Here is a 22,505-nt window from a genome sequence, read left to right on the forward strand (position 1 = left end):
ACACACATGAGAGAGAGAGAGAGAGAAAGAGAGAGAGAGAGAGCACGCGCTGGCCTCCTAGCAGCATGGCCAGACCCCAGAACTCGGCCAGGCCCTCATTTAATCAAAGAGCTAAAATATAATAAAAGTATAAAAATTAGGAGAGGGGAAGAAGCGTAGTCCAAGCTAGCCAGTTCCTCGCCTTTCAGATCATCTAAAGTGGATAAATCAGGAAAGTCATTGGGGAGCCAGCTTGCAAACTACAGCGCTTGGTCTGTGCACGACGGACGGGGTGGGCGAGGGAGGGGCCGGGCATGCGAACGCCATCCTCCAGCATAACCTCTTCAGAACAACTGGATTTTTTTTAACCACATGCACGTATTACTTCGATTAAAATGAAAGTATAACAGAGTGATCATTGGACGTCAATGTTATTAAATCCCTGGGCTGCGTGGGAGTTCGACGCACGGAGTTTGGGGGCAGTCTGTGGCTGGCATATTGAATCTGGGTGTGACGTAAGGGAGAAAAGCTGTATTGATAAAAGAATATCCAAATATACAGAAAAGTTTTATAAGAGTTTATTTGAGCCAATTTTTTTAGAATATTCTCGAAAGCAAGAGCTCGAAGGATTGAGCAAATGCTCGGGAGAATGGCAGTTTTGCAGTTCCTTTAAAAAAAGTTTTTAAAGTATATTTTTATTGATTTCAGAGAGGAAGGGAGAGGGAGAGAGAGATTGAAACATCAATGATGAGCCTGGTTGGTGTGGCTCAGTGGTTGAGCATCAGCCTATGATCCAGGCGGTCACGGTTCGATTTCCAGTCAGGACACTTGCTCTGGTTGCGGGCTCGATCTCATACATCCCCAACAGGGGGCCTGCAGGAGGCAGCCGATCAATGATTCTCTCTCATCATTGATGTTTCTATCTCTCTCTCTTTCCCTCACTCTCAAAAATTCTCTCTCACATTGATGTTTCTATCTCTCTCTCTTTCCCTCACTCTCTTAACAATAAAAAATAAATACATTAAAAAATCAATGATGAGAGAGAATCACTGATTGACTGCCTTCTGTAAGCCCCCAACCAGGGATCAAGCCTGCAACCTGGGCATGTGCCCTGTACAGGATCGAACCATGACCTCCTGGTGCATAGGTTGACACTCAACCACTGAGCCACGCCGGCTGGAACAGGAGTCAGAATTTTGACAGTGGGAGAAACCTGGACGTTTCTCAAAGGGAACCAGGGCTTCCCAGCAACAGAGCCCGGCAGAGCTGGGTCCTTCCCTCTGTGCTGCTGGTTGGAAGGGATGCTGCTCTCAGGGGTAGCTGGGCGTTGCCTCCGACAAGGTTTCGTGGCGACGAGCTGAGTGTGAGAAGCTGTGATTACAGCCAAAGACAACAAGCTGACACCGAGCCAGGCAGGCAGGTGTGCTAATGGAACGCACACATCCAATTTTAGCTCTAGTTTATGCCAGAAATATATCTGTTGCTCGAAACAGATTGGGACCATCCTACCTTAGAGTTCTGGCGGACAGCGGGATCACCTGCTGCCCTACTCAAGCAGGATGGGGACTCGAACTTATCCCGTATGTGTGGTTGTGGCGTGGATGTGCCTGTATGTCCGGTCAGTGGGGCAGGAAGCAGGCATCTGTAACCACACAGAGGCAGCCCAGGAAAGACTGGCATCCGCCATCCTAAATGCCCACGAGGACGCTGCCACTTGCCCTGTAAACCCGAATATGGCTGTGATTCTTATCCCAGAAAGGGACTGTGGATCAGCAAAAACAGGAAACAGAGACGCATCCGTCCAGTCTTCCTAAAAATATTGCTCAAAAGTATAGTTCTGTTGGCCAACAAATAAATTAAAATAACCTCGAGAATGGGGAACTCATAGCATCAGAAAATTCAGTGAGCAAGGAACTAAATTAAAGACAGAATTCAGGCCGGCTGGCATGGCTCAGTGGTTGAGTGTCGACCTATGAACCAGGAGGTCACGGTTCAACTCTTGGTCAGGGCACATGCCTGGGTTGCTCGCTTGATCCCCAGTGGGGATGGGGGTGTGGGGGTGTGTGTGTGCAGGAGGCAGCTGATGGATGATTCTCTCTCATCCTTGATGTTTCTATCTCTCTCTCCCTCTCCCTTCCTCTCTGAAATCAATAAGAAAAATACGTGAAAGAAAAAGAACTGGGAAAGGAAAGATCACATCTTCTTGTAGATGGGTGGCCCTGGCCTAAGCCCACAAAGGGTTGGCGTCCCTGGCCCTGTCCTCTACCCTCTGAGGGCTCTGTTGTCAGGGCTGCTCTGCTCTGGGCTGGTGGCCCTGTCTGCGGTGCAGGGCACCGGTAAGCAATCCGGAGTCACCAAGGGCTTTGAGAAGCGCAGGGCCAGGTGGGCAGAGCTCCCTCCCAGCTGAAGGGTTCTGCTCTCCACTAATCCCTCCTAACTGCTAACTCGGAATCCAGGTGTTAGCGGGAAGCCAAGAGAGGCCCTCCCGGGAGATGTGGGTATTTGCATTTTAATGAATATCACGGAGAACCTCAGGGCACGTGTGCCAGAGCCAGGAGCTGGGCTGGAAATGAAACCCCAGCAAAGACAGAGCGCCCCTCTGCCTCTTCTTCCAACCCCTCAGCCCACCAGCACGATGGACGCGCCCTCACCAGGGCCTGAGCGAAATTTCCTCTTCGTTTCAAGTGGGGTTTCAAGCAGGCAGGTCAGTCTGGGAGGCAGGCAATCGCCAGCACAGTGGAAAGGAAAAAAACGCAGCGAGGAAACACACCCTGCAGGCGCTTTCTTGACAGATAGTTTAATAAACGCTTTGGCCAGACTGCTTCCGAACCAGAGGGAACGCCTTGGCCTCCATGCGCCCCGTGGAGGGGCTGGATCCTGCGCGGCTTCTGCCCCATGACCACTGAGCAGCACCTGCAGGCTCCCCGGGGCTGCGGGCTGTGTGCCCGGGGTCAGGGAGAGCCTCGAATGCGCTGGCCAGCCTCCCACCTTGGCCTCAGCCCCTCCTCATTGCCCACGCCCAGGGCCTGTGCCCGGGGGTGCCACCCCTCCTGGCATGACCTACAGCCCTCTGCCCACATGCCATCTTCTCCCTTGGTTCAGAACAGTCCGGCAGGTCCCACAGATGGTGCAGGCTGAGGGCACTTTCCCAGGGCTCTTCATCTCTGGCTTTGTCGACACTGCATGGACGCCTCCCCTCACACCTCATTTGCATGCAGCATGGAATCCCTTTGAATCCCAAATATTTAACGATCGTCCCTGCTCCGGCACATATCTGGGAGGGCAGACGTGCTCGGCGATGTTTGGCTGCGAGGCCGGCCCCCGCTCCCAGCTGGAGTGGGCGCGCACAGGAAATGAATAGGGCTGGATCGGAACATTGGACAGGCCAATTATACCCGGCCAGGTCTTTTCAGAAGAGCTCTGTGATTTTGATTCAATTCCCAGAACAACAAACATCCTATGTTTAAACACAGTCTCAGCAACGCATTCCAGAGCCAACGGGAAACCATTTCGGGGCTGGCCCCGATGCGGCCGGGCTAGTGGCCCGGCCAGGACACTCCCAATTCAGAGATGCTTTGCTCCGTGATGGATCTGACCACTGCTTCATTCCCAACCGCTCTGGTTCCTTCTTGAGGAAAACCTACAATTCTGAGGTTCCATTACTTTCTCTCTCTTCCAGATTCATCACCGTCTCCCTGACTGTTTGCAGCTCTTTGTTTTTTTTTTTTTTCCCCACCCTCCCCTTCATTCTGGGGGATTTCAAAGGTTTTTCTCCACTTCACTGATGCAAGCTTTTCTGGGTTGGATTTTAGTGGTCTCCTGGCATCTTTTGGGCGTGGGCCTGTGAAATCTAGCATGCATGCGAAAGTGTATGAAACACAGTACATCTCAGAGAACCATATTCAAGCCAACACCTGTGAACTCATCAATGAATTAAATATTACCAACTCTGAGAAGCCCCTGTGAGCCCTCCTGCCTTCGTGAGGGAGACACCATCCAGAATTGTCCCCCCGCCCCGGAATTTTGTATAAAGCAATCCCATGTTTTTCTTTCTATTTTAAAAGGCCACGCATGTGTGCATTTCTAAATAAATTATCACCTGTTTCTGAACATCATCCTTTTGAATCATTCTGTATTCTTTGGTGACTTGGTTTTTTCCCCCCTTTTTAATCCAGGTATTTTTAATGTATTTTTAATCCACCCTTTGGTGAGTTCAGCCGCAGTTCCTTGTTCACTGCCGTGTATTATCTTGTAGCCACAATTCATCTATCCATCCCACCACGAACGGACATTGGGGGTTGTTTCTGATTGGGTTGCTTTTGTGATGATAAGAACCGATGCACGTGCAATCCTGGTCTTGTCTCCCGGGGAGATTCTCTAGGGTGCAGCTCGGAGTGGGCGCAAGGAGGAGCATCATGCACAGGAGGTGACGCTCTTGCGGAGCCAGCACAATGTGGAGATGAACCAGATGGGCCTCCGACGGAACGGGCCTCTGATTTAGTTGGCAAACAGGGAGCGCCAGGAGCTGGCCCGTGACATGACACAGCTCCCCACAGGGTTGGCAGCAGCAGGCAAAGTTCGTGGGCCAAGGGGGCAACCATCAGGTGCCGGGACCCAAAGCCAGGTTCAGAGTCGCCACGAGATAATGGTCAGGGCCAGGCTGGGCTCCAGGTGTGGGTGCCTTAGCCCAGGCGGGGATGTAACAACTTACATCGGGGCAAGGAGAAGGGGGGGCAGGGGCCCAGGAGTCACCTGGAGAGCTGGCACTACTTTGGCAACTGAGGGGAGACAGGCTGAAGGGCCACCTCCGTCCGTCCGTCCGTCCCACCTTCCTCCAGCCTACAGGCCGCCCTGGAAAAGGAATTTCTTGCATTCAAATTAATGCAAGAAAACAGCCAAATCCTTTCCCGCGGGCAGTGGTCACCAGCTTCGCAGCAAGAGCCTGTCAGACAGCCTGGGTCAAATCTCCGCTCTGCCGTGCCACCTGGGCCTGGTCACGTACGTCCCAGAGCTGCCATTGGGCTGGAAAGTGGGGACACAGAGCCCAGCCCCGCCCCGAACTAGGGGATGTTTCCAATAAAGACCAGTTTTCTTCTGCTTCCTTTTTTCTCAGCGGGGCTTTCTGGTTACAACCTTGAGAATAACAAGGCGTGGCTGGCTTCCCTGTCCCTGTAGATGTGCCAACCTCCTGAGTTACTTCCTTAGGAGGGGGGATGGGTGGGCTTTCCAGGGCTGGGCACCGCCTAGGGGCTTAACTACGTCCAGAAGGACGGAGCCACACTCTACTCCCCAGGCTCCAACTCCGAGACAGCTGGCTAGGGGGAGGGCAAAACCGTGCTGTCCAATGTCACTGGGCATCTGGAAAACGAGCAGGAAACTCGGCTGATGCAAAATTTTATTTAAGTTAATGCAAGAAAACAACCAAATTCAGATGTTTTCTCCCCAGCTTTCCGTCCACCTCCCCAGAGGCACGAACAGCAGGGTCTCCTAGCAGGGAAAGCAGGCTGTGGAGGCCCAACAGGGAGTGGGGTGGGGGTGGGGGTGCGGAGGGAGAGCTGGGCGGTGGTGTCAGGACGCTGTCACACCAACAGGGACAGTGAAGCCGCAACACACCTTGCTGTTCTCAAGGTTGGTCACGCAGACCACAGGGCTCCCAGCCCCACGGACCGCTGGGCACCGGGACGGCTGAGTCAGGGGGCGGGCAGGGGTGTGAGGGAGCCACACTAGGAGCTGAGGGCACATTCCTGATGGGCCGAGGGCTTCATTCAGGTCGGGACCCCTCGCCCCAGATGTCTTCTCCCCAAGGCCAAAGAGCCTCCTGGGACCAAACAGCCCTTCCCACGCCTGCTCAGGGAACGGCTCACCTTTTCCCATTAAAGAACATTTTAAAATTTATATTAAAATATATTTTTATTGATTTCAGAGAGGAAAGGAGTAGGAGAGAGGAGAGAAATATCAATGATGAGAAAGAATCATTGATCGGCCCCTACCTATCGAGCCCTCAATCTGGGCACGTGTCCTGCCCTGGGATCCAACCATGACCTCCTGGTTCACAGGCTGATTGATGCTCAACCACTGAGCCACGCTGGGCGGGCAGTATTCCCCCGTTTTAAAATTGTGGTAAAATGTATATAACACAACATTCCGCCTTCGAACCATTTTCGTAGACAGTCCAGGAGCTCTAAGTACCTGCACAGGGATGTGCTACGGTCACCACCGCCCGTCTCCAGCCCGTTTTCATCTTTCCAAATGGAAACTGTGCCCATTAAACAGCGACTCCCCACGCTCCCACCCGGCCCCTGGCAATCACCACTCTATCGCCCGTCTCTATGAATGTGGCTCCTCTGGGCACCTCCTAGAGGTGGAATCACACAGTATTGGTCCTTCTTGTGACTGGCTTATCCATGTAGCACAATGTCCTCCATGCTCTTCCGTGTTGTAGCAGGTGTCAGAATTTCCTTCCTTTTTAAGGCTGAACATTTGGTTTATCCAGTTGCCCAACAGGAGGCGCTTGGGCTGCTTCCACCGTCTGGACACTGTGAACAATGCTGCCATGAAGATGGGTATGCAAGTAGATCTGTGTCAGCCCCGGCTGTCAATTCTTCAGAGGATTCACCCGGAAGTAGAATTGCTAGGTCATCCCTTTTCGGAGGAAATGCCACACCGTTTTCCATTGTGGCTGCACTATTTTATGTCCCCACCAGCAAAGCACCAGGGCTCAGCTTTCTCCACATCCTCGCCAACACTTATTATTGTCTGCTTGTTAAATATTAGCCATCCTCACGGGGGCGCTGTGGTCATTGGTTTACGTGTAACACTGCAGCCGCTCTCCCCTCCTTCCCGCACCCAACACTCCCGCTCCCTCTGCCTGTTCTCCTCTGTCTTCTTCCCATTCAGCACCCAACATACTATACGCTTTGCTCATCTAGTAGTTTGCTTACGTTTATTGTCTGTTCCCTCTCTTTCCCCAGACCCTGCCAGAATGTAAACTCAAGGCAGAAATATGTGGCTGTTTTGTTCACTGCATTTCCCGAGGGCCTAACCAGTGCCTAGCACATAGCAAACACGCAATGACAATTATATGAATGAAGAATAAATGAATGCATGGATGAATGAATGAACGAATGAATGCATAGAAAGAGTTGCCAGAAGGAGTTTTGGAGGCCAACACACCTAGCTTCAACCTTTGGCTCCATCAATTATTGTCTGGTGTCTTTGGGCAGGTGACCTTTCTCTAAGCCTCAGTTTCCCCATCTGTCACACGGGGGCAATACTGAGTACCCCCCTGGGCTCCTGTGAGGGTAAAGCAGATATTCACTTCCTGGCCCACAGGGGGTGCTCAGTGCATGTCCACTGCTCAATGCCAGTCGGCCCTTCTGGTGGGCATGGGAGGACAGTTGGCTCCACGGGCTGGCGCACAGTGGTGAGAAAGTCCGTTCCCTCTCGGATTGGACAGCATCTCAGAGAGGAAAGTTCTTTCTCTGATGAACAAACACAGGCTCACGTAGGTACCCCAAACAGGGGCAGGGCGGGGGTGGGAGACTGCTCTGCCCGCCACGGGAGGAAGGGGGACTGGTTGGCGCCAGGAGCCTATTCCTCCTGCCACTTCCACATGCGTGGGAGCCTGCGCTGACAGGGGGTCTGCTTGGTAGAGCCGTGGCGTGTGGGAGGTGACCAACACACCGAGGAAGTGTGACCATCCGGGTCCCCCAGGGACGCCGCAACAACCGCCCAGAACGAGCTAGACGCAGATGGCAAGGAGCTCGGGCAGCCACCCGCCCGCCCACCCGTGCACCACCCACCCACTCCTGACTGTGCTCGCGGGCCTCCGGAGGGGGCCCTCTGGCAAAGCTGTTTGCAGCTAAAATCCAAACTGCAAGTAACAGCAAGACCAGGAGGAAACCAGTGTGGGAAGCAGATGGCAGCGTGCAAGGAGCCCAGGCTGCCCGCCGGAGAGGCAGGTGCCGCAAGCACGGTGGGTTCTGCTGGCACGGCTGCCAGCCCCTGTGCTGGCTGGGAGGGAGGGTGCCCCGCTTCCTGGGCCTCCTGCAGGCCTGAGCCAAGGCGGACTCCCCAGGGGCCCTAACTGGGCTACGGGTCACCCTCCAGGCTGGGCAGCTTGGAGAGGATTTAAAGACCCACAGAAAGCCACTTCCCTACTTCACAAATTCCTCTCACAGTCAATCAACCAGGGGGAGAGAGGGGCCAGGAGGCAGGAATACAGAGCTCGCAGCAAAGGGCACTGGGGGACCCCACCCAGGGCCAGCCGCGATGAGACCTCAGGGGAATCAAAAGCACCCGCGGGGAAAAGAGTCTAAAGAGATCTGAGCACAGAACCAGCTTTACTTTTTTTTGAAAATGTCTCTTTCAATCAACAAACATTTCCTGAGCCCCTTTGATATGCAAAGCACTGCGGGAAGCACAGCCATTGTTGGTGCAGCCCGGCCTGCCCCTGCCTCCTCCCCCGCCTCCTCGGCCTCGGCCTCGCTGAGTTAGATCAGGAATGAATCTGGAAGGCCGAGCCCATGCTGAACAGAGAAGAGTTAATCAGCTTTCAATGACTTACAAGTTGGCCTTCACCCCTTTCTAGCTCCCCCTCCTCTCCCCCAGAGAATGCCTGCATCCTCGGAGAAGCCTTCTTACTCCAAAGACACCTTTTAGAGGCTGGAGGAATGCTCTCCAGAATCCTGGGGAAATGAGATTCCAATTAACTTTCCCACTGATTACAGTCTAACTTTGAATGAGTCACTTTGTTGTGTTAAATGAATGGGATTAGAGGCTAACCAGCAAGTGAAATGAGTTTCCGGCTGGCGAGGTCCCGTGTTTAGAAGCCCCTGACGCAGTCCCTCCCAACCTGCACCCGTGAGAGCTGGAGAGGAAAGGGCACGAGGACACCAGCACCGGAGGGACCTGACGCCAGCCTCCAGCCAGTCTCGCCTCCACAGGCGAGTGGGCTGCATGGAAGGGGTCGCTACCCACCTGGGCCTTGCCCGCCCGGCAGGGGGCAGGTGGCAGGGTCTGAGCCCCCTCCTCGCCAGCCTTCCTGGCATGGCACACCTGTGGGTTTCTGGTACCACATAGGAGTTTGTCCTTCCTCCTCCAACCCCATCTTTTTTTTTTTAATGTTTTTATTGATTTTTTTTTTTTTTTTTAGGGAGAGAGATAGAAACATCAATAATGAGAGAATCATCGATCGGCTGCCTCCTGCATGCCCCCTACTGGGGATCGAGCCTGCAACCCAGGCATGTGCCCCGACTGGGAATGGAACCAGTGACCTCTTGGTTCATGGGTCAACGCTCAACCACGGAGCCACACCGGCCGGGCCTCCAGCCCTGTCTTACTCCTGGGGATAAACAAGGGAGAGGGAAAGAACCAGGCAGGAGTGGGAAGGGGCTGGGACGAGGAGCTGCACCTGGGCAGGTATATTACTTTCAGGAAAGCTCGGGCGGGGGAGGGCAGGAGAGGCGGGAAGAGCCAAGGAAGCAGGCGAACCAGGGGCTGCAGATTTCCATGTCCCCTAGTTCCAGTTGCCGGGGGGCCAGGTCACCGGGGCGTCACAGGGGCCTCCTGTGGACAGAGCTCCACAGGTATAACCCTGGGCAGAGGAAGGGGCTGTGCGGGGGTGGGTGCCGCCCCGGTAAACCCTGGTGTGGAGCTCACGGCTCCTGAAGGCACATAAATGCATGTGCGCATGCGCAAGACAAACAGGAACCCGCCAGTCAGGCAAAAAAAAAAAAAAAAAAAAAAAAAAAAGTGATGTGGGGGAGAAGCTTCAAGATTTTTCAGAAGGGAGGGGAAAATTAAAGGAGGGAAATTGGGCAGAAGACGATGAATACAGAAGACAGAATGGAAATGTGATTTTCAAATTAAAAGTACTCTGAAGAAATGAGATTGTTGGGAACAAAGTAATAAGCGAAAACATAATTGAACAGCTTTCCTGAATCAAAGAGCCAAATATGTTTGTTCTACACAAAAATCCATGAAAATGACCTAGGCATAGCCAGATAAAAATTTCAATTTCCATATATATACTGGGGCAAAAGTAGGCTTACAGTTGTTTGTATGGAAAATAACACAATAATTAATAAATAATAACACAAGAATAAACTCTGTGTTTCATTCATGTACTCATAACTGTAAAGCTACGCTTATTTATTTTTTGGTAAATCCTCATGAGCATATTTTTTCCCATTGTTTTCTAGAGATTGTACAAGGGAGGAAGGGAGAGGGAGAGAGGGAGAGAGGGAGAGAGAGAGAGAGGGGACTGGTTGCGCCCCTAACGGGGGTGGGTGGGTGGAAGGAGTGAACCTGAAACCCAGGTACATGCCCTTGACTGGGAATCGAACCCAAGACTCTTCAGTGTGCAGGCAGATGCTCTAACCATTGAGCCCACAGGCCAGGGCACTGTAAACCTACTTTTGCTCACCGTGTGTGTTTGTGTGTGTGTGTGTGTGTGTGTGTTTATTTAATTTTTTTTTTTTTTGTTAATCCTCACCCAAGGATATTTTCCCATTGAAGGTTAAGAGAGTGGAGGGGAGGGGGAGAGACAGAGAGTGAGAAACATCAATGTGAAAGAGACACCTCAGTTGGTTGCCTCCCACATGCCCCCGTGGGCTGGGATGGAGCCTGCAACAGAGGTAAGTGCCCTCCTTGACTGGATCGAACCCAGGACCCTCCAGTCCGAGGGCCAACAGCTCTATCCACTGAGCCAAACCGGCTAGGGCTGTGTGGGGTTATTTAAAGGGGAAATAAAGGCATAGGTCTGGCCTCGGACTTCTCCCCATGTCTCTGTTATTGCCTTGAAAACAACTTTGGGTTGTTCCTAGGCCCTGTCATCCTGCCTTCTCTTTCTCTCAGCTTCGGCATCAAAGGCTTCACTGAGTTGCTGCCCACCTGCACCCTCAGAACTGTCGTCCGGGCCACGGGCCCTTCTTGGGGCTCCTCAGGTGTGCCTGCTGTGCCCTTTAACCAGTCCCCCAAGGACGGCTTCCTTCCCTGTTCCGTTTCTTTAAATCTTGACCGCATCTCAGAGTGTCTTAATTTACCAGCAAGGAAACCAGGAAAGTGCCTAAAGCCTGTACCTACCAGTATTCACAGAAGGAATGCAGGTGAGGTGGGGCGGGGAGTTGGGAAAATGAATGCTTACAGGAGCAGCAAGTTGAAAAAAGGCAAGCGGCTAATTAGGTAGAGTGTAGCTTGGTGTGGTCACACACCCATCACAGTCACGGCCTCCGGTGGAGAGGCAATCAGGGACCAGGTACTCCAGGCTGTTGGGAGTGCCAACCAGGGATCAAACACAAAAACATCAATAAGATGCCCTAGCCAGTTTGCCTCAGTGGATAGAGCGTTGGCCTGCGGACTGAAGGGTCTCGGGTTCGATTCTGGTCAAGGGCACATGCCTGGGTTGTGGGCTTGATCCCCAGTGGGGGGCATGCAGGAGGCAGCGGATCAATGAGTCTCTCTCATCATTGATGTTTCTCTCTCTCTCTCTCCCTCTCCCTTTGAAATCAATAAAAAAATTTTTTAAAAAATCAATAAGAAGCAAATGAAAGGAAAATATCTGTGGCTGTTCATGGGAATGACAAGGTTTATTGCTCTAAAATGTACTCAATTGAGTTTTAAAATTCATTGACAACAGTCATTTTCAGAAATAAAAATGGTTCACTTGTTTATTTTTCAAATTTGCTCACTTTTTTCAAAGGTCCTGTTTGTTGAATTTGTTTCTACTCCTCTATCTCTTTTAATTAATTTAAAAGCCTTATTTATCTCTCTCTCTCTCTCTCTCTCTCTCTCTCTCACACAGTTTCACCATCATCTCTAGTTCCCTGGGTACCGGTGCTCCTAGTTGTTCCATTTGCTGCCTCTCCCTCATGGTGGCTCTTTTCACATGAGGTGGGTAGACAACAGGGGCAAATCCACAGAATTCTGAGTGGGAAAGATTATGATCAATTATATTATCAATCAAGTTATCTTCTTTGTAGAAAGGCAACAGCTACCGTATAGCAAAAGACTCAGAAAATACACATCAAGGGCTCCTACTAAAAAGATTAAAATTACAGACCAGCTAATTATGAGATAAATCAACAGTAATAACTCAAGGGTCTATAAGAAAAGAGGACATATAAACAGCAATGTTCATTTTTCCCTTCTAAGAACCCATTCTGAGGACAAAATGTAAAGTGTGGTCAAGGAGCTATGCACCCACACATACTGGTACATTGCAGTTACTAATAAGAGCGGGAAGGAAATACTTAGGTGTCTTAAATGGGCAGAATATCCACATGACAGAATGTTTACAAAGAGCTATTGATTACGCTGATGACTATTTATGATATATGTTAATTTTAAAAATGGGTTCAGCAATAGAAAGGAAAAATACACAGACGGCCAGAAGTAAATATGCCAACATGTTAACAGTGATTAGATGATAAGATGACGGATATTTTGGGTGTGTATTACTTTATGTTTTCTTACACATTGGGAATGTCAATGATGAGCCATATTAATTGTATAATCAGAAAAGAGTAAAATGTATATGATATTTTAGAAAAATGAAAACTTCTAAGGGTCACAAACTAACAGTCAAGCACATAAATATCTGGGGTAATTAATATTAAATAAGAAAGATAAAATGTCATTACTGACTCTGACATCATTATAGTCTACAATTTACTCTCAACGCAGCAGCCAGAGCATCCTCTGAAAAGATGGGGGGTGGGGGGGACTCAGGTCATGTCTCTCCTCCACTCCCGACCCTCAGAGGCTCCCCATTCCACTCACAGTAAAAGCCAAAGTCCTACCATGGCCGGCAGGACCAACACGATCCGACCCCTGCCATGTCTCCGACCTCCTCTCCCGACCCTGACGAACGCTGGCCACGCGGTCTCCCCGCCAGTCCCCCAAATCACCGAGCACCCACCTGCCCCGGGGCCTTTGCACTCACTACCCCTTGTCTGGCATGCTCTCATCCCTACAGCCACACAGTGCGCTTCAGAGCTCTGCTCAAATGCCATTGGACCAGGAACCCCTTCCCCGCCTCCTCCGTATAGAATAACAGCTACCCCCACTGTCCCAGCACCCTCTTCCCCTCCCCTGGCACCTTATCACCCCCTGCGACATGGCGGCACTGACTCTACTGTGTTTGTGGTCTCCCTCCCATGAGAAGAGCTGTTTGGCCTGGTACATAGAAGATGCTCAATAAACATGTGCTGAGTGCCCGAATGGACACATGCATTACCAGGCGTCCTCAAACTACGGCCCGCGGGCCACATGCAAATACAGATATTGTATTTGTTCCCGTTTTGTTTTTTTACTTCAAAATAAGATATGTGCAGTGTGCATAGGAATTTGTTCATAGTTTTTTTTTAAACTATAGTCCGGCCCTCCAACGGTCTGAGGGACAGTGAACTGGCCCCCTGTTTAAAAAGTTTGAGGACCCCTGCATTAGACTGCCAGCCCCCCCTCCCGCCTCCCCCCTGCTCGCAACACGGGTGTGCACCAAACAGGCAGCAACGCCCACCTGACAAGCCCAGGGACGTGTAACCAGCGCTCATCTCACTCCAGAAAAGAAGTGTTTAAAAGCTCAGCCAGAGATGACGGGAGCAAAGCATCCGAAGGAAAGATAAGAGCGTTGGTGCAAGAGTCTCCATCAGACCATTCACGTTCCCCCGTCAGGACGCGCTTCCCCCGCAGGACGGAGCTCCTCAGTCTTATCACGGATTCAGAACCAGCTGTAAGCGGCACTTCAAATGACATTTTAAATGCTCTTTCTATTTAGCTATCTCTTTGTTGTGATTAGATCTCTTTCTAAGCAAAATTTTTTAAAAAGGCATTAGCAAACCAATTACCCTGTCACTCTCCCATCCCAAACGTTGGCAGGAAAAGGCGGCACCTGGTCCGGTACCCAAGGGCGCCCGCACTCGGGACGCGCACACCGAGGGCCCACAGTTGGCCTGGCACTGCAGAGATGGGACGTCATGTTCTTCATCTTGCTGAGTTTTATTCGCCTCTGGAAATTCAAGGACAAAGTGATAGCGTGATGCACAGCTTCATATGCGTTGCCTCAGAAAGATAAGGAAATTCGTCCTAAGCTATTTCAGATGTCCGGGCGCCGCGGTGCTCCGGCGATTAGGACGGGCGGGTGGTGGGCCCCGCACGTGCTATCCCGGGCCTGGCTCTCAGGGATGCCAGGGCAGCTGGAGGTGGGGACGGGCAGGGCCAGCCGCCTCTGCAGCCGTCCACTAAGCTATTACGCTGGCGACATCCGTCTTGCCTTTCATCCACCTTCTTTTCTGTGACAGCTCCTTCATCTCTGTCCTCTAACAGCTCGGCTGTGACTGTCATTTCGTCCTGCGGAGGTGTCTCCCACAAGATGCCGTTTTAAGGAATGTCCTCTCTCCCAGAGAGCTGCGTCTTAGGGGACACTTCCAGGAGGACCTCATGTTCAAAGGGGGCGCTTCTGGCTGGGAGAGAGGGAGGTCTCTGATGCTTGCAGAGTACCTGTGCCAGGCCGGACATGTACGCTTTGCACATCAATCACTTTGTACATCTAAGGACCTGGATGAATTCTTTTAAAAAATATATTTTATTGATTTTTTACAGAGAGGAAGGGAGTTAGAAACATCGATGAGAGAGAAACATCGATCAGCTGCCTCCTGCACACTCCCCACTGCAACCAAGGTATATGCCCTTGACTGGAACCGAACCTGGGACCCTTCAGTCCACAGGCCGACACTTTATCCACTGAGCCAAACCAGTCAGGGCCTGGCTGAATTCTTACAGCATCTCTAAGAAACAGAGATTATCATCTCGGAGTCGGGATGAGAAATCAGGGACCTCCAGGCAAGGCGGAATGTTAGTTCACATGTTGGGTACCTTCCCTGTTCCGAGGAGCATGTTCTAAACACAGCAAGCACACCTATCTGCGCTCAGAAACAAGATGTTCATCTCGATGGACGAGAAACTCCAAATGTTTCCTATTTGGAGGAGCTGAAGGCCCAGCCCGTGGAGTTCTGGACCCTTTGGCCGGTGGAGGCAACCGGAAGCTTGGTCTTCTAGGGCACAGGGACCACGGGAGGTGGGGGACCAGAGCCAGAGCCACTGAAAACAGGGGCTGGTGATGGGATTTCCCATCTGGGAAAAGAGGCTGAAGAAGCAGAGCTCCCCCCTGCACCCCGAAACTAGAGCTCACCTAAGACTACGAACACGGAGGGGAGCTGGAAGCGGCACCCACACAGCCGGGGCCTGGCCAGGCTGCCTGAGGCTTTGATGACTGGCCCTGGGAATAGTCCCCTTGTCACCATGGACACAGCTCATCACTAGCCCGAGAGGCCTGGCTCTGCCCTGGGCCCCCCAGGACCTGGGTGGAGGTGATGAGCAGGGAGAGCAAGAGGGGGACACGGACTCCCCTTCAAGATGAGCACACAAACCCAAACCCCAACGCACCCGGGGAAAGCCGACGCGAAGAGACAGAACCAGCAACACCAACAGCTGGGAGACAGTCCCAGAGACTTAGTGGCCTGAAGACAGGACTGAACAATGTGCGCAGGAAGATAAAGCAATAAACAAGGGCAGCGGGGGCCGTGGAGGACGGGCTGAGGGGCTCTGCCAGGCAGCCAATGGGACTCGCAGAAGGGGAGACCCGGAACGGCAGGGACTGCAGTGTTCAAGGACAGCCTGGCTGAGAATTTCCCAAACCGAAGGCCTCTTCTGGGCCCTCAGAGTAAGAGCACATACCAAGTGCCACGCAAGGAAAGGGATCCACATGTGGTGACCGACCAAGGGCGCGCTCCCTCTGCCAGGCGCATTCTGCTCCCACCACCCCCGTCCCGTGCCCCTCCCCGGAAACTCCTGCCAATGACCCGCTCCGGTGTGGCCTCACTTCCGATCCTGGTGCAGGGAGGAAAGCCCGGGGTCTGGGGTTAGGAGATGCAGGTTCGAGCCCCACACCTGTGACTGCCCCACTGAGCTTCCATTCCTTCTCCTAAAATGGGGAAGAACTAGAATGACAGAACCTCTGCACCGGAAGGGCCTGTGGGTGGCATCACCACAGCAGACCTGGCTGCACTTCCTTCCGGCTCCCACAGGAGCCAGCTGGGTGCCCACCTCCCGAGTGTCCATTTCCCATCAGCGGAAGGGGATGCTGACACACCCTCATCCATCGTGAAAGGATTTAATGGATTCATACAGCGCAGTGCCAGGCTCATAATAAATGTGCAACCTGGGGTGGACGTTACTATTGCTATAATAATAGGTGCCCCCTGCCCCCCCCCCAATGCCACGCAACCTACACCCAGCGTGAGGGCTTCCCACCGAAGCCAGGGGCCCCAGGCATAGCAGAACCAGGGCCCACCGCCACCTCCACGCTGTGAAAATGGGCCAGCCAGCAGGTGACGCCCCACCCTTCTCCCTGGTCACCCCCAGGAGGTCCTCCTTGACCTCCAGAGAAGGCCCTCCCCGTGACCAACCATGAACTTCCCCCGGTGGGATGGGCTCAGACCCGGCCCCAGGGCCCCCCGCCCGTTGCCCTGGGCACCCTACCTCTCTCTGCTCACTGCAGATCTTACACAGCCACAGGGGCCGCTTCTGGCCAGGGCAGGCCTCGATCCCACACTTGGTGCAGACTTTCTATAAGAGAGAGGACACGGGGAGGTCAACACTTGAGCGGCTTCCTCCTCAGCGGAGGGGCTGGGGAAGCCGTCGCCGAGGAGCCCTCGGCCGTATTCTGAGGGATGGCTGTGGCTTCAGGCCAGAAGGACAAATCACCCAAAGGGCACCGGTGGCTCTGGGGCACCATGGACCTGCCCACCCATGAATCTCCACGGCATAGATTCACCCCCACAATCACACTCTGTTAGGAGCACATCACAAATAAGCTGCCCGACATTCACAGCTGCATCATGTTCCACAGCAGAGAACTGGAAGCCGCCCAAACGCCCAGTGCGAGTGGAAGAGCCAAGCACAGGCAGCAGAATACGAGATGGCCCGGGCACAGCAGGCTGCGTCCCTCCCCGGAAAGGTGGGCGGCAGAAGATGTTATGCAACAAAGAAAACGCATTTGTGTATAAGCACGCAAAAAAAGTCACGGGCGTGAGAAGATGCGGTCCTGAGAAGGACCAGCGACTTACTTCATGCCCGGTCCCTTCACAGAACGAGCCCAGGCACCCTATTCCCTAAGCATCAGGCCCGTCTCACAGGTGAGGCATCGGGGGCTAGAAGTAAGTTGAGAATTTGCCAAGTTCACCCAGCAAGTAGCGGACTCAGGTCTGGCTCTGGAGCCGTTATGTAATTTCTCCAGACACATAAGTAGCCAGAACCTCGTTCCTGCAGTGGCTGACTTTCTCTGCTGCTTAAGCTCAGAACTTAATACATATTTTGCTTCCCCGAAATGCACGGCAACACGGTGGTGGGAAAGGCCGGGTGCTTCTCTGCTGCTTAAGCTCATAACTTCTTAATACATATTTTGCTTCCCTGAAATGCACGGCAACACGGTGGTGGGAAAGGCCGGGTGACATGCCCCGGGAGGCAGGGGACCTGGTGGGGCCGAGACCCGTTCCCGGCTCACGGTACAGTCTGCCTCGGCGACAGCAGGCCCTCCTCTGAGCACTGGCGCAGGGGGCTACTCAATGTTTCTACCACGTCCCTGCAGGCTGGGGGCTCTCTCCGGCCCCCCTACCTGCCCCAGCACCGAGGGAAGGCTGGATCTACCGCCTGGCCTTTCCTGCAGGCTGCCAACTGAGCAAGAGGCACACCCCTCTCCACGCAGAGGAAAATGTCACCAACTTGGCTTCCCAGAGCCTGTCGTCCCCGCCTGATCGGGCAGCTGAGCCCAGTGCTGCAGGAGGGGGAGCCAGCTGTCGGCGGAAGGGAAGCTGACATGTTCTTGGGGTGGGAGGGTATGCATTGGCTACCGTCCAGTACCGTCCAATGAGAACTGTCACTTTCCTCCTGTTTCTCCAAATAAAAGGTAACCTCCCAGCTCCCAGCTCTCTGGGCTGGCAAGAAAGTCCATCCCCGTCACAGCGGGCCCCTTCCCAGCTCTCGTGAAGGTCCCAGGCTTGGGGAGGGTCCCTGTCTGGATGCTCACTTCTATGCTGCTCTCCCTCTGAGCTCCAGGGTCCCTTGGAGAGGAAGGGGCCTGGCCACTTTTGTGTCAGGCCTGGGTTTGGCAGCCCGCCCCCGGGAGCCCTGGCCCACCACCCAAGACCTGATCTGAAATCCCCTCTTCGCCACTAGGACTGCCTCTCGATATCCCTCCCAATCTCACCCCCCGCCCTTCTACCTCTAGGACAGGCCCCCCGTGAGCCCATCGGGTGGAAATGCACACAGGGCTCCCCCCCAGGGGTAAAGAGAGAGGAAGGAGGTGCTGACGCCGGTTGGCTGTTTTCCTTCTAATTCCCACCACCCGGGATAAACAAATGGTGCACGTGTGAAAAGGAGTGTGGCCCTTCAAGGGGTGAGATGTTCCTGGTGAGTGTTCTACATGCTTATAGGGTGCGATGCCAGTCGCCCTCCAAGCACAGTGCCCTGCCCCTCCCCCTGAGACAACGGTGCCGGGAATAAGGAGAGAACACGAGACGGGTCGCTACCGTTTCCTGAGCAATTGCATGTGCCAAGCAACAAAGTATGAGGGAGGGGGAGGCAGGCTCTCCATGATGCAGCTGAAGACACGGAGGCTCGGAGATGGTAAAGGCCGCCGGAGGTCCCACCGCTACGTAGGCACAATCAGGCTCCGGGACCTAGGAGAGCTGGGTAACGCCCGCCCCTGCCCAGTGCCAAGCTGGAGCCCAGGGCTCTCCAAGGAGCCGGCTCACGTGCCTGGGAGTGTGGCTGATGATTCTCAAATGAATGAATGGGCAGAGGTGACACGGAATGACCTGGCACAGGCTGTGCTGGGGATGAGTGTGCAGCCGCATATGCTCATCGGCTCCACGACACTGGTTCTGGGAGTCTGGCTCCGCCCTCCTCGATATTTCTCTGGGTGGGAGGGCGGCTGCTCCTCAACGGAGACGTTTCCGGGCGGACAGGGAGCCCAGGCCCAGCGGCCTCCCCGGCAACACTCCATGGGCATCCCCACAGCCTCCCTCCCACGCTGTGGCCGCCCCGCCCCACACATTCAGCAAAGGTGGGGGGGCTACGGCCTCTGCCCCTGTCGCGGTCAGCTCGGGCTGCTATCACAAAACAAATCCTAGACGGGGTGGCTTACACAGCAGACACACGTGTCACGGTTCTGGGCCGGAACTCCCAGACCAGGGTGCCAGCAGGCCGGGTTCTCGGAGAGGGCCCTTTCCATGTGCCCCCTTCCTTCTCGCTGTGCCCTCACATGGTGAAGAGAGAGCTTTGGGCTCCTCTGCTTATACAGCACGGATCCCATCACGGTGCCCACCCTCATGGCCTCATCCAACCCCAATCGCCTCCCAAAGGCCTCACTCCAGACAGCATCACGTTGGAGTCAGGGCTTCCACACACGGATTTTGGGAGGACACAGCCCCTGCCCAGGACTGTGCCCCCTCTTTTGCTTCTGCACGCCGGGGCTCATTGTCATCTATCTCACCTGGATCACTCCGAGCCCCCGTTCTCCCGAGGTCTCCCCCTCATGCTATCCTGCCCTGTCACCGACTTTGCTGTCCAGAAACACTGCCCTGAGCTTGTTCCCAAGCACTGCAGCTTGGTGCTCGGGCGCAGGCTTCGGAGTGAGGCAGGCCCGGGTGGGCCCGTGGGCAAGCTACGCAAAGCCTCTCTAAGCCTCAGATGTTCTCCTCTGTGAAATGGGATCGGATCTGTGCCCTAGGGTTGTCTTGGGGGTTCACTGAGATTCACACGAAGAGCGACCAGCACGTCATAAGCTTTCAGTAACTGCCGGTTATTCCTATCAGCGACGCCCGCGCGCCCTGCTCCGAAACCCTGCGTGATTCTCCTCCAGACCTGCACCAGCTCATGTGGTAGCCCCCAGCCACATGTGGCTATCTAAATCAAAATTAATTGAAACTAGATAAAAGGAAAAGCCCAGCTCCTCGGTCACACTGACCATATTTCAAGTGCTCAATAGCCACACGTCACATCGAATGGCACAGAAATAGAACATTTCCACCATCGCAGGAAGTCCTGCTGGATGGCACTGGGCCCCGGGCCCCGGGCCTCGGCTTGGTGCCTCTGCGCTCACCGCTGCCCTCACTGGCCTGTCCCCACTGCTCCCCACAAGGCCTCACTTCCAATCAGCTCTCGGGATCCAGTGCTTGCCATTCTCAGCCTGTCGTTTGTCCTGGCCTCATCCCACCCCACCCCTCCCCATCTGAATCCTACTCGTCTTCCAATTTACTGATTCCTGTGACCGTCACCTGCTGAGTGCCCATGGGCCGCATGGCACAGTGCGGGGCAGGCAGGGCCCAGGCCTCATGCGTCCCCAATGAAGCGCCCAACGCTCGGTCCCAGGTCAGCCTGCCTAGGCTGAGTGGCTGCCCGCTGCATTGCCAGAGTGATGGTTAAGCCGGGCTCGAAGGATGGGTGTGCACATGCCCTCAATAAATATTGTCTGATTGATTAAACATCCATGCTGGTGGGGAACAGAGAAAGAGACCAGGAGAGAGTGCCCAGAGCTGTGTGCTGTCTTCTACCCACAGACCACAGCACACAGACCACTTGGCCTGGAGACAGAGGTGGTGGGGGCCAGATGCCCGCAAAAGGCTGATGGTCAGCTCCCACGCTGGGGGGGAGGGGAGCGGGGGAGGGTGTGGATGAGTGGCACCTCCCAAATGCTCCCTCCTCCCTTTGCCCTATGGGGTGCTTTGGAGGGGTTGGGGGTGGTATGACCAGGCACACCCTCCTCGCCCATGCACAGCCCTGTTTTCAGGCTGCCTTCCATCACTGGTGGAACCCGCGGTCAGATCCCACCATCTCTCAGTTGTGTCGTGTCTCTGGCTGGGGAATCCAGGCCAGCAAAAAGATAACATGCTCCAGTTCAAGTAATACATAACTGCTCCGCTACTAAATCTCCAATCAGTAAGAGAATAATGAGCCTCTTCCCCTACGGGCTTGGTCTTTATTCCCAGGTTCCAAAAAAGAAAATGAAGCTGGTAGTATTTTAAAGATCCAGTGAGAGTATGAGCCAGCTGTGACGTGAAGTCGGTGCACAGGGTGCACTCCACAGCCGTGTGAAGGACAGCCCTGGGGCCCGGGGGCGGTGGCTTGCTTCCCTGCCTGAGATGGGCTTCCATTGAGCGGAATTGCCCTGGGCAGGTGAGCACTGGCTTCCGCGGTGGTCATGGCTGCCTCATCCTTCCCACAGCCTAGTATTGTGTCTGAGTGTCCAACAAACCAAGTCTAGCTCTGGGCCTCCCTCAGAGCAGAAGTGACAAAAGTCCAGACCTTGCCCAGGCTGGTTTGACTCAGTGGATAAAGTGTCGGCCTGCGGACTGAAGGGTCCTGGGTTCGATTCCGGTCAAGGGCATGCACCTTGGTTGCGGGCACATCCCCAGTGGGGAGTGTGCAGGAGGCAGCTGATCGATGTTTCTCTCTCATCGATGTTTCTAACTCTCTATCCCTCTCCCTTCCTCTCTGTAAAAAAATCAATAAAATATATTAAAAAAAAAAAGTCCAGGCCTTCAGTTGGCACATACAATCCCCTCAATCCTGTCTCGGCCACTCCATGCGTTCCTTTTGCACACATGTATCCCAGACTAGAGCACACAGGGGGAAGGGGATGGTTCAGGGTATGGTCCACGGGGCACAGACTTTGGGGCAGTTTAGATGCAACCTTAGACTTGTCACTGACCTTCTCTGAGGCACATGTCCTCATCTGTGAACAGTGGTAACAGGTGGACTCATGTCACCGCAGGGAGGATCAAGGCAGACGATTCATGAAAGTGCTTCGCACAGAACACGGTACAGAGCAGGCAGTAACCACAGTCCTGACCCACATGCCTGGATCCGTAGAGGGTGCCCGCACCCATCAGTGATACAAGCCAAAACCAAGAATCATCCTCCATCCTCCCTCTCCCTCATAATAATCCATCTCCAAAAACTTTAAATTTCGACTGTCAACTGCCCTCTATCACCCTCCCTGATCCGTGCTGCCCCCTCGAGGGCCCGGCCTGCACTGGGCCCCCCCAGTCGGTCTCCTCATCCCCACTTGGGCCAGCCTCCAGCTGGTTCCCGATATGGCAGCCAGAGTGATCTTTTCAAGATGCAAATCTAATCATGTTATTTCTCCCATCCCTGCCAGCATAAAAGCTTTCAAAGACTTCCCGTGGTTCTCTGGATGAAAACAGCCCCTTTCGCATGGTGTGAGGCCCGCTCAGGCTAGACTCTCCCTCCTTGCCAGTCCCTCCCCTGGCCCCGGTGCTGCGAGCCCCAGCCTGTCTTCAGGCTCTGGTCCTCACTGTTTTTCCTGCCACAGGACCTTGGCACGTGCTGCTCTCTCTCTCTCTGGGATGCACTTGGCCACACTCCCTCTTCGTTACCTTTCAGACCTCCGCAAAAGCACCACTTCTTCAAGGAAGCCCTCCCTGACTTCCTCCCTGGTTGGAGCT

General features: G+C 53.8%; 1 protein-coding gene across 12 annotated transcripts in view; it reads right to left on the reverse strand.

The window, feature by feature from the left end:
* RPH3AL (rabphilin 3A-like (without C2 domains)) overlaps positions 1-22,505 on the reverse strand; it is a 106,944-nt gene that overhangs the window by 30,343 nt on the left and 54,096 nt on the right. For 10 of the 12 annotated variants that reach the window (XM_014529569.1, XM_014529544.1, XM_005858325.2 and 7 more), the window contains one exon: positions 16,519-16,605. The exons of the other annotated variants lie outside the window; for them this stretch is intronic. In XM_014529569.1, the coding sequence (XP_014385055.1) occupies positions 16,519-16,605 (87 nt within the window). The remainder of the gene's footprint in view (positions 1-16,518; positions 16,606-22,505) is intronic. 12 annotated transcript variants of the gene reach the window in all.

Source organism: Myotis brandtii, unplaced genomic scaffold (assembly GCF_000412655.1).
Source record: "Myotis brandtii unplaced genomic scaffold, ASM41265v1 scaffold1167, whole genome shotgun sequence".
Lineage (NCBI taxonomy): Eukaryota > Metazoa > Chordata > Mammalia > Chiroptera > Vespertilionidae > Myotis > Myotis brandtii.